Source organism: Rhamphochromis longiceps, linkage group LG9 (genome assembly GCF_057381845.1).
Source record: "Rhamphochromis longiceps isolate RC_006_pf linkage group LG9, R_longiceps_female_GT1.1, whole genome shotgun sequence".
In the NCBI taxonomy this organism is placed as follows: Eukaryota; Metazoa; Chordata; class Actinopteri; order Cichliformes; family Cichlidae; genus Rhamphochromis; species Rhamphochromis longiceps.
In genome coordinates, this window is record NC_140565.1 from 21020189 (window position 1) to 21032274 (window position 12086).

General features: G+C 46.7%; 1 protein-coding gene across 2 annotated transcripts in view; it reads left to right on the forward strand.

Annotated features, from left to right (window-relative positions):
- ctdspla (CTD (carboxy-terminal domain, RNA polymerase II, polypeptide A) small phosphatase-like a) overlaps positions 1-12086 on the forward strand; it is a 38967-nt gene that overhangs the window by 17031 nt on the left and 9850 nt on the right. The window contains exons 2-3 of one of the 2 annotated variants that reach the window (XM_085418793.1): positions 7259-7425; positions 8650-8682. In XM_085418793.1, the coding sequence (XP_085274919.1) occupies positions 7259-7425; positions 8650-8682 (200 nt within the window). The remainder of the gene's footprint in view (positions 1-7258; positions 7426-8649; positions 8683-12086) is intronic. The other variant, XM_085418794.1, reaches the window with a different exon arrangement.

Sequence of the window (12086 nt, forward strand, 5' to 3'; positions counted from 1 at the left end):
GGGTGGGGGGTCATAGTTTGGTCCCGCCTTCACTGTTGTGATTGGTGAGGGGGTAGGGACAGGCTTAGGGCGTCGGGGGGTTCCCCGGAGGCATCTTCCTTGGGGGGCTCAACCCGGGGTAGCGGTCACGTCCGGTTGAGGGCTCTGTTGGCTCTCAGGTGACTGTTTCCTCGCGGCTGCGTGCAGCGGGGCTAGGGGAGGGTCTGTGCTGACGGACGTGGGTTACTGACCTGGCAACCTGGCTGCCCCTGGGTGGGTCCGGGATGGGCGTGAGGTTTTGGGGGCGCTCCGTCTCTGGGCTGGGGCCCGGGCCGGGCCTCGGGGGCTCGGGTCCTGGTTGGTGTGTTGCCGGGGTTGTGGGCGGGTGGGTGCATGGGGGCCCGGCCCTGGAGCAGGGTGCCGCCGGTGCATCGAGCCGCCTGGGGGGCTCTTCAACTGGTGGGGGGGATGGTCACATCTTGCAGGAGCTTTCTTCTCTCAGGAACTCTCTGCAGGAGGGGGAGATACAGGAGAGGTGGAGGAAGATCTCAGCCTGGGCGTTTACCGTCTTATGTAGTCTGGAAGATGTGTGGTTGGTGGGGTGGGTGCAGTTTTCTCTGTGGTGGGGTTGGGTGGACTGTCCAGGGCTCTGTGGAGCCGGGGGGCGCTACTGCACTGGGCCCCGGTCTGATGGGCCTGGGCCCCCCTTCCCTGGCGGGTCGCGGAGGGTGGGAGTGCCTACTGGGGTCAGCGGGGGAGCTGGCCCCAGGGAGGGGTTACCTGCCCCTCCCTTCCTTCCCTCCCCATCTCCAGCTGCCTCCCTCTTCCCGCTCCTCCACAACCACCCACACATGCAGGGCCTTGGAGTGGGGGTATGTCACCAGGGTGCAGAGGAGGCTACCCCCCCCCTGTCCCCTTCTGGCTGCCTCTGCCTCAATTTTATCCCACAACTTAGACATTCACATTATTCACACTCTCATTACACATACATATAGGATCTTGGGGGTGGGCACAATCACGGAGTCCAAATCACCATCAGGGTGTATACCTCACCCCTGACGTCGTTGCCCACCTCTCAATTTTAAATACACTTAGTCATTGAGGGTTAGCAGGAGGGACTATGCGCTTACCTGCTGCTCCTTGGCAGGTAGCTCCATGCCCTCCTGGGTTTTAATTGCACCTTAGAACACATATGCATCAACACTACAATGAGCGGGTGGAGGGAGGTTTGGAGTCTTCTCCCACCCCCATTCTCTGCGGCCTGCTGGAGCGGGAGGGCTAGTAGGAGGAGTTGGCCGTCCGACTGCGGTCTGGGGTGTGGGGCCTCCCTGCTGCTGCGGAGTCGGGGTGGTCTGCCTCTCCCCACCGCAGGGAAAAGGGTAACACCACCTGGGTCTGGGTGCAATTCCCCCCTCCAGGGGCAAGGGTACCTAGACCCGGTTTGTAGAGTACGCTTGGGGAGTGTGATTGTGTGTACAGCGTCTCTTTATGTCTGTCTCCACGTTGGTTGAGTGTGGAGTGAGTGCATATGAGAGCATGAGGGTGGGAATGGATGTTTGTGTCTGTGTGTGCCTGTATGTCTGTGTCTATATGTCAGGTTGGGTATCAGACGCCACCTCTCTGGGGACACCTCAGGCCCTCCAAGGTTTGGAGGCCTATCTCCACCCACCACCACTTCCCCTGCCGGTGGCGGACTCCCTCAGGTGTCGGTGTGTTGGTGGTTCTTTGTGTCTGGGGGTGGGCGTCCGGGTGCACACCGGCTCACTCCTTGGCGGCCGCTTGTCGGGGCCTGGGGCCTGGGGCTCGCTCGGGCCCCTTTGGAGGTGGGGTGCCCCCGGCCTCTCGGCCTAGGGCTCGGTCACTCAGGCGCAGCTGGGGGCCGGCGGAGCTCACGGGTGCGTCACTGCAACTCCCCCTGACTTCTGCTCCGCGGCTGCTGGGCGAGCCCTCATCTGGGACTCTCCTCAGCTCTTACTGGGACAGTGGCGCGGCTGCCCCTCTGTTGGTCTTCCATGGTCTCTTGTGTTCTGGGGGCCTCTGGATGTCTGGAGTTTTGATCTCCTCCATACCCGCTTCACACCCTGGAGGACGGGGCTGTGGCCCCCCCACACTCCCTAGCAGATCATTACATGGAGAAACCTTTGGAATGCAAGCATGCTGATCCACACAGGTATGCACACATGGGTATTCACAGACGCGGACTAAAGCTTTCTTGGCTGCTGCCTCAAAGCACACTGTGCGCTGTCTATCTTGCGTGCTGCACAATATCGTTTATTACTTAGTAAATACTGATATCTATGACTAGCTAGTTTATTGTGATGGTGCTTTGTTTTCTCTATTATTATGTTGCTCTTTGTTGTTTGCTGTCTCCTCTGTTTGTTTTTGTTTGTTTGTTTGTTTGTTTTTTTTTCTCCATACAGTTGACCCAGGAGTTTTTTTTTTTTTTTTCTCTCTCTTCCCCCCCCTTCTCACCGTCTCTTCTCCCCTTTGGTTTTCTTTCTTTCTCTCCCCCTCTCTCTCTCATTCATTCCCCCTGTCCTATTTATTAAAAAAAAAAAAAAAAAAAAAAAAAAACATGGTAGGATTTGTAAAGAATTTATTCGTAAATTAGGGTGGAAAATAAGTATTTGGTCACCTCAAACAAGGAAAATCTCTGGCTCTCACAGACCTGTAACGTCCTCTGTAAGAAGCTTTTCTGTCCCCCACTCGTTACCTGTATGAATGGCACCTGTTTGAACTCATCATCTGTATAAAAGACACCTGTCCACAGCCTCAAACAGTCAGACTCCAAACTCCGCCATGGCCAAGACCAAAGAGCTTTCGAAGGACACCAGGAAAAGTATTGTAGACCTGCACCAGACTGGGAAGAGTGAATCTACAATAGGCAAGCAGCTTGGTGTGAAAAAATCAACTGTGGGAGCAATCATCAGAAAATGGAAGACATACAAGACCACTGATAATCTCCCACGATCTGGGGCTCCACGCAAGATCTCATCCCGTGGGGTCAAAATGATCATGAGAACGGTGAGCAAAGATCCCAGAACCACACGGGGGGACCTGGTGAATGACCTGCAGAGAGCTGGGACCAAAGTAACAAAGGTCACCATCAGTAACACACTACAACGGCAGGGAATCAAATCCCGCAGTGCCAGACGTGTTCCGCTGCTGAAGCCAGTGCATGTCCAGGCCCGTCTGAAGTTTGCCAGAGAGCACATGGATGATACAGCAGAGGATTGGGAGAATGTCATGTGGTCAGATGAAACCAAAGTAGAACTTTTTGGTATAAACTCAACTCGTCGTGTTTGGAGGAAGAAGAATACTGAGTTGCATCCCAAGAACACCATACCTACTGTGAAGCATGGGGGTGGAAACATCATGCTATGGGGCTGTTTTTCTGCCAAGGGGACAGGACGACTGATCCGTGTTAAGGACAGAATGAATGGGGCCATGTATCGTGAGATTTTGAGCCAAAACCTCCTTCCATCAGTGAGAACTTTGAAGATGAAACGAGGCTGGGTCTTCCAACATGACAATGATCCAAAACACACCACCCGGGCAACAAAGGAGTGGCTCCGTAAGAAGCATTTGAAAGTCCTGGAGTGGCCTAGCCAGTCTCCAGACCTCAACCCCATAGAAAATCTGTGGCGGGAGTTGAAAGTCTGTGTTGCTCGGCGACAGCCCCAAAACATCACTGCTCTCGAGAAGATCTGCATGGAGGAATGGGCCAAAATACCAGCTACTGTGTGTGCAAACCTGGTAAAGACCTATAGTAAACGTTTGACCTCTGTTATTGCCAACAAAGGTTATGTTACAAAGTATTGAGTTGTATTTTTGTTATTGACCAAATACTTATTTTCCACCCTGATTTACGAATAAATTCTTTACAAATCCTACCATGTGGATTCATGGATTTATTTTTCACATTCTGTCTCTCACAGTTGAAGTGTACCTCTGGTGCAAATTACTGACCTCTGTCATCATTTTAGGTGGGGGAACTTGCACAATCGGTGGCTGACTAAATACTTTTTTGCCCCACTGTAAATCTAGAGCCTTCGTTCAAGTCTATCCACCTCTGTTTTTAATGGCAAGTGCTGCCCTTTAACCTTTCTCTGTTATTCCCAGAGCTGACGAAAGTTGCATTACTATGCAAGGCGGGCTGACTCCACATTCCTCAGCAAGGACACTGATAGAAACGTTTCTGTGTGCCTCAGTGTGTGAAGTATGCTATTTGTTGATCACTGTGTACTTGGCTCTCTGCCTAAACATGTGAACATATGCTACATGCATGCACGAATGTGTGTGTACAGTATGTGTGTTTGCTCAGGCTCCAGCAGCAGTCAACTCTCAGCTATGTTGTTTGTGTCCAAGGCAGAAAGGAAAGCTCTGTTTGTGTAGGGTGGTGGTGCAGGAGGAGGTGGAGTAAGAATCAGACCCAAGTATAGGCTGTTTCACCACAGTAACTCTCTCTCCACCCATTCTACGCCCTTCTCTCCCTCTGCGTTCTCTCCCTCGTGCACTCCCACCTGCTTTTTCAGGAGGCCGACTGGGGCACCAGAACGGGGCGGGAAAATGTAGACGGCCTCAAAATGGAGGAGCGGAGAATTACACGAAGGCGTTTGGGGCCAACTTAATAAAGAGGGGAGGTGATTGAATGTCTCAAATGGGACATATCAAAAGATATGATCACAGAGTTGACGTTTTTATGTTTTTAATACGGTTTTCTGCAACCGCCATAGGTTTGTTCAATTTTAAAACATATCTGTCCTGGAGATTTCTCCCTATGTCACAAAATAACGAAAGCAAATGGAATTTATATTGTGGTGCGTGAAGAATGACATTTTCCAGAAACGCTAACCTTGTTACTTCAGGCGTTACTTTGTCTGTGAATTATCCAGAGTGACACGGTTTAGGAACAAGATGCTGCTGTCATTTTTCACCTGAGTCATTGATAAAGTCATTAACAAAGTAAAGGCTAACAAGCGTTTCGCTTTCTGATTAAGTAATTATAGGTGTTATAGTGTTTCTGCACTAGAAGTTCAAGTCAAAAAGTCAATCTGGCCAAGTGATTTCCCCCGTGTGATGAAACTCTCCGCAAATGAATCTGTGGATGGCAAAAGCCTGCTAAGCCCCAAAAGGGGGATTTAGCTGTTTTTAGCTTGCAAGTTTAGCACATCCAGCATTGCTTGGATGCATTCAGGAACCAATTTGCAACTCTTCACAGCAATAGATAAATTGAAGTAAAGACAAACAAATACTGTCAGTCAGCATGGAGAGGAATGCTAGAATATGTGTTTGCTAAATCAATAGCACAGCATCAACAAACAGTTTGGTGGCTCTTGGGACACCAGTGTTCCTCCTTGGGATTATGGCTCACAAGGACACAGTTAGCATTTAGTTTCTTATGGAGCTTATACTATGGAGCTTATACTATGCGTTTAATTCCACCAAGCTACGTATATGACTTTATGTGGACTGTTTGTGTATGCATATGTGATTGGTGACCTTTATCTACTGAGGTTAATGCTTTCAGCGAGTGCAGTGGGTCTTTCCTATAATCAAATGAATTCCCATTGTGCTTCAAACAGTAATGCGCTGTCTCTGTACCAGAGTGTATTTACTTTTATATCCGCAAAGAGAAATATAGAATGTCAGCCGACAGACTTTAAACTGTGGATCATGTCTGCATGGGCAAAACATCTCCTTCAGTATCCACGCGGGTTTTAGTAACACAGCAGGTCGCCTTTCTTTTCCAACCATATAGTTGTGTTTGTTTACTGAAGTGCTGCTTCTCTGGAACATCTATCAGAATAGAGGAAGAGCCACACCGAGCTTTGGACTACAAAGATGACGAAAACAAAGAAGACGAACTGCCCACAGCCTGCCAGATCCAGTCTGAGCAACCCGAGGATAGTTCCAGGCGTCTGTCTGAAGGCTCTCAGAACAGGAGCAAGCTGCAAACAGCCCAAGCATGCATGGCTAACTGTGCTGCCTGTGTCACACGGCTGTATGAACACGTTAACAAAACAGTAGCAAACAGGGACACTGTTGGATGCCTTGAAAACAGTGATTTCAGCTAAAGCCAGCCTGTGGACGCTTTGAAGACTTGAACAGATTTGGGATTTCCAAGTCCGAGAAATCACCTTTAAAGCAATTAAGCTGGCAGAACGTCTGCTTCGGGAACACCTTGTGATAATTGCACTGTCAGAATTTAGCCATTGTAGTACCGCTGCTCAGATTTCTATTTTTATGCTCTAATCCTCACTAGCAGAAAATGTAAAAAAAGAACATTAATAGAGGCCTTAAAGACTATTCAAGACTGCTTGTTTCTGTTCTGTCGGTGTGAAAGTAGGCCATGGGCTTCAGAGACTGAAGGAGAAATGATGTAACTAGGGACATACATGTGTATGTTGTTTTCTCCCAGGAGCCTCTGATCAACCCTTCTTGGCAAACACATAAATTTTACTTAATTCTTGTCAAATAACAGAAATTATCTAAGATCTATCTTTCTAGACAGTACACTTTAATCTATGTCTTGACCTCTCTTCTTCTCCTGATGTTAATTAACTGGACTACCTTCCCCAGAGGGCTCTCTCAGACGGGCTATTTTTATCCCAGTGCTCTGTATTGCATGAACTGATGCCTCACTATGTGGTACATCTCAGCTCCTTTTGTCACCATAATGCAGTTATGCACGTGAAACACAGTCCAGCCCCAACGCAGAGGATCGCTCTGTTGTTTCTACTTCAGACATTCGAACAGCAGCATTTGATACACTGAGAGGAGGAAATGTTGAAAAGTCTAAAAGCTGTAGGTGTTTTCTCATGTTTGTATTTTGATGTTGACACCGTTTTTGAAAATGGTAAACCAAGTTCTATCGCTCATTTGGTCAGAGGCACGGCTCACTCAGGTTGTTTAGTATAATAGGGATAGATGGTGGGCAGTGTGTCACACTTCTTTACAATGAGCCACTTTAGCTGTTTCCCACTAATTTCAATCAACGCTAAGCAAACCGTCTGCGAGCTATAACTTCCTACTCTCTGCTTTCCAAAGTCAAACGCCATCCATTTATCTCTCCATATCCTTAACTGCTTAAGTATATGAGTTGCAAGTAGGCTTGGAGTCTATCTTGCATGATGATGAGCAAGAGATAAGGTGCACCGGGGATTGGTCGCCAGTCTCCAAAGTCATATTAGTAGCGATTTCAGTGCAGGTCTTTAAGGTAAAAGAATATCATGTAACCGCTCTCCTCTCTTACCCCTTTGGCTTTTATTTCTTTCAGTCTCCCAGTCCAACAGCAGCCTAAAGAAGCATCGGAGCCGGAGCATTTTCAGCCCCTTCTTCTGCTGCTTCCGCAACTACAATGACTACCACGTGGAGCCACCACCTGCCAACAACAAGACACTTTCTCTGCCCCCGCCCCCAGAGGAGAACGGCAGTCCTCCCAAGGTAAAGCTCATTTATCTCTCCTGTCAGAGTTGGCCGCAATCCAGATTCCATACCACTTACATCTTACGTGTCCAAACACAAGAATTAGTTCATATTTTATGACTGAAGTGCTAGTTCGACTGGAGTTCCAGTAACAAGTAACATTTGTTTGGTTTTGTTACAGAGACCTTGTTAGGGTTTGCCTTTTCCTGCAGAGGGCTGAGGCGCACTCAGCCTCGCTGAGCTCCCTCAAATTTTTCCAGCTGCTTCAAACCCGTTGAACCCAGAGGTTGTTTACCATCCACTGCTTGAAAAATACGGGCTCACTTCCCATCTTGCATTCTTCGATATCTGCCTACGCACACAACTGCACACAAAATAACACACTGAGCACGCCGAGAAGCTCCAAAAAAAGACGCGCACTGGCTCTTTCTCGCGCACGAACCCACTACAACGCATGTACGGACACACACAAACACACATATGCACTCGAAAAACCCTCCTGCTTCTCTAATCCCCATAAAGTGGGCCTTGTGTGTTGGGGGGTGATGGATTGCTTGGCACCCACGCCTCCCCCTCTCCTCACTACACTCTGACCAGTGTAGTGAGGATGTGTGAAGAGAACGTTCTGGCTGTGGAAAAGACGCCAAACCCTGAAGCTCCTCTACAAACACAGTGTTCTGCTGCCAAGGCAGGTACACGGGGCTAAAAATGGAGCAGACGTATCACATTTCCACTCCTGTTTACCTGTAAATGTCTCTCATTCAGGGGAGGAATGTGTGGCCCTTTACAGGCACTATACATGTGGTCAGTAATGACCCGCTCTGGACCTCCTCTTAACAAATGAGTTCCCGTTAATTTAGAGTGAACCGAGCGAACCTCGCCATAAAAAGCCTTGTTATAGTACGCGGCTGATTTTTGAGCTGGGTCCGTGCCCACAGTCCCTCCCAACAGTGTACTGTTGCTGGATTTCTGGCCAGCCGTATTTGTTACTATGGCAGCTGTGTTTGTTTTTGACTGAGTTGTTCTCACTTTCCTCTCACCATGTGTACTATACATCCCTTCCCTCTGTCTCTCAGGCTTGCTTTCTCCCCGTCCCATTTGCTGATTGGAATATTGACGTTGTCGATTTCTTTTTCACGGTTTTTCTTTCGCTTCCCTCTTTCTCCCCCTCCCCCCTTGTTTTTCCACCCTGTCTCCCTTAATCTCTTTCTCTTTTTCTCTCTCTTTGCTTGTTTTCTCCAGTGTGACCAGGTCCAGGTCATCCCCATACCCAGTGTATGTATTATTATCTTTTGTTTTTCATCATCTTGCTCCAGCTCGCTAACCTCCTCCCTCTGCTTGCTGTGCCTCATCATTCTTGCTGCATGCAGCTGTTGACACGGAGGTGATTTTTCTTTGCTGTCAGATGAAATTTTGCACTGTCCCCTCTCGCATGATCATGTGGCTTTCAAGGCTTTCCTTTGTGCTGCTTTGTCTCCACTCACAGGACTGATAGAAAGAAACAATTCAGTTCCATCTGCTGTCACATGATTTATGTGTGGCTTTGTTGTCTTTTCCATCTCTACCCTGCGTCTCCAACTATTGAAAGAGAAGAACATGAGAGCGATTTTTCTCCGTAGATCAGATCGCAGCTCCAGTTTTGGGTAAATAAGTGGACAGACCTGATTGAATTAGGCGTTCGTCTTCATAAAAAAACTGTTTTATTGGGATTATGCAATCAATGTTAGTCCATTGAAGGGGGGCTTGGTTTCAGCGACTTGTGCTTCATCTGATGTTCACCAGAAAAGGGGAATCATCTGATCCCTGCTTTGTTTGTGCTGAAACGGCAATTCATTTAGCTATTTTGGAATCTATGCGGTGCCTGTGGTTCACTGTAATTTAGGATATTCACACTCACAGCATCCCATATCGCAGCCAAGCTTTAAACTACACCACCCAGCAGACACCTCCCTGCAATAACAGGAAATGCATGCGGCGGTGAGGTCTGCTCTTTGTCTTGACGGGTAGGTCCAAACAGACGGCTTTAAGATCTGCGTCTGAACTGGACGGGTCACAGCTGCGTCGATTGTTGTTGTAACACAGTGTTAAAAGAAGAGACAAAATATTAAAACACGGCAAATATCACAGTAGCAAGCAGAGTCCCAATAACACATTTAAAATGAAGAATTTTTAAATTCTAGCTCCAAAAGCTCATCAGAAATACAGAAAGATGTCAAAAATAACAAACTTTAATTTCAGGTTAATCTTCCCTGATCAGAAAACATCCAATTTAGACTAACTTGAAATATTTATAACAATATAAACAAAGTATGGAGACATTTCTTATTAAATCTTTTTACCTCAAGATTCTAATAATTTATTTTAGAGCTTTATAAATAAATAATTAAAAAATAAAACATCTAAAACAATAAGACACGTATCACTTGCAGTACTTTGCAAAAGTCTTGCGTCACCTCTCATTTCTTTATAATTTGCTTTTAAGGAGACCGGCTCTTTGTTAAAGTGATCTTGAGCAATAGTTCACAGCTTTTTCACTCACTTTTTACTCCGGTCCTCGTGTCTCACTATTTCAGAGGAATATCTTTTTCTTAATCCACTTAACACTAATCATTCAAGCATAAAAAAAACACACCTAACTCAAAGGACGCGTCGGTGTTGTTTCTACACATAACAGACAACTTAGCAACGAGTCGATTTTAAATTGGACCTTTAGGCAACTTCTTATTAGCATCCTGTTGCAAAAGCACAATTTATTTCCATTTCTTTAGCTGAGCCCAAGAAAAATCCCAAAGATAACACAGTCTGCCAGGCATAAAAAAGAGCTATTAGCTAAAAACTTGGCATAATCGGTATGATGTGCAGCCTGTCCTTGATAAAAATTTAAGGAAACTGGCCAAGTGGAGGACAAAAAAAGAAGTGACAGGACTAAGAAAAAAAAACTATCTACAGCAGGTGAATCTGAAAGTCATGTTCTTAAAAAGCAGGAAAAAACTGAGCAAAGACAGGACTTGATAGAGTCGATTCATCTACCGTTCACGGTGGAGGCTCTGTCATAGTTTGGGGCTGCATTTCAGCCTGTGGTGTTTGGGATCTTGTCAAAGTTGATGAAATCAGAAAAGCACCATTAGATTTTAATCCATCATGGCTTAATTTATGAGCATGATGATGATCCCAAACATACTGCCAACGTGGTAAAAGCATACCTGGACAGAAAAACACGGACTGACATCAGTCATGGACGGGCCTCCCCAGACCTCAACATTATTGAAGCAGTGTCAGATCATTTTGACAGAGAACTCAACGAAAGCCGGCCAACATCCAAAGAAGAGCTTTGAATGTCCTTCAAGAAGCCCAGAGAACTATTCCTGAAGCTTGTGGCTCAAGACTTTTGTGTGTAGCACAAATGCAAATGTTTTGGTTACTTGGCCAATTCTTGTTATTATCTCAAGTGTTGTTCTCTTACATTTATTCAGTCAGCCCGTTCTCACTCCGACCCATAATGTACTGATGATTTGTCACGTCCCGAGGCGCTCCATGGGAACACGAAAGGTGATCTTCCGCATTCCTATGCTACGCGCCGGATTGTGGATGAAATCGAATAGAATGACGTTCACGCGGTAACACGCGTTCCAGTATTCCAGCCCTAACCTTATCCCTAATGTTAACCACCACCTTAATCATGTTAGATAGTGTTTTCCAAAGCGGTTTAAGTAAAATAAACATACGTGTGTAGATTCATTCCAAACGGTTCTCATGTTTTCTAATGTTTCCGAACTCGTAATATTGAGACGTGTTGGGTGGCCGAAAGCATAATATACCGACGATTTGTCACCTAGCGTAAAATGTTACGCTTTGGGAGCGAGAACGTGTTGATTCAGTAGCAGTAGTATAGACATTTGCTTCTCCTCTCTATATGCTCTAATAATAAAGTAGAATTTCTGTTGCAAGGGATTGCATGTACATGTTCTGTGGGTTCCTTGAAGACAAACTAGGACATGTTGGAATTTTCATTTCCTCATAAATCCAAAGAGGATAAATTTGTTTATTTGATCTGTTGCTTCCAGCTGATCAACTATTTTCAATCAGTTAGCACATTTAACAAGTCTGTGAGAGCGCTCCCCGGCTGTGCCTTTGGGAGCACGGTTATTTTAACTGCTGGTGAGAATGTCAAGGTCCCAGTAAGCCTTTCTTTCTTTGTTCAACCTGCATGTGTAAATCACATTCATCACGCCCTGACAGGATGCCATTCAGTGCCCTTGCTCAAAAAGAATGCTTCCTGTGATACATCAGCATGCAGTCCTGCCATTAGGCACTATAATTCAGTCATGGTGGACCAAAAAACACACACAGAAGTACACATACATGCATATGTATTTAAGGCTGGCAGAGTCGTTGATCCCAGCCTCTATGTGTGTGGATGAACGTGTAAATGCTGGTGCACGATCTGTATGTGTGTGTGTGTGGTTTGAGTGTGTGCCCCCCCATGGCCGGACCATCTGCCCCGTGCCTGCCTGTAACCTCAGGCTCACCTCGTAGAGGACAATAGTGTCCCACCCGATCATAAAGACAGCACAGTCACCAGAACTCTGTCATCATGAGGTAACACAGAAAATATCAGCGCCGAGGAGAGTCCAGCAAGAAAAGCAGGCATGTCACTTTGAATATTATCATCTGAAGAA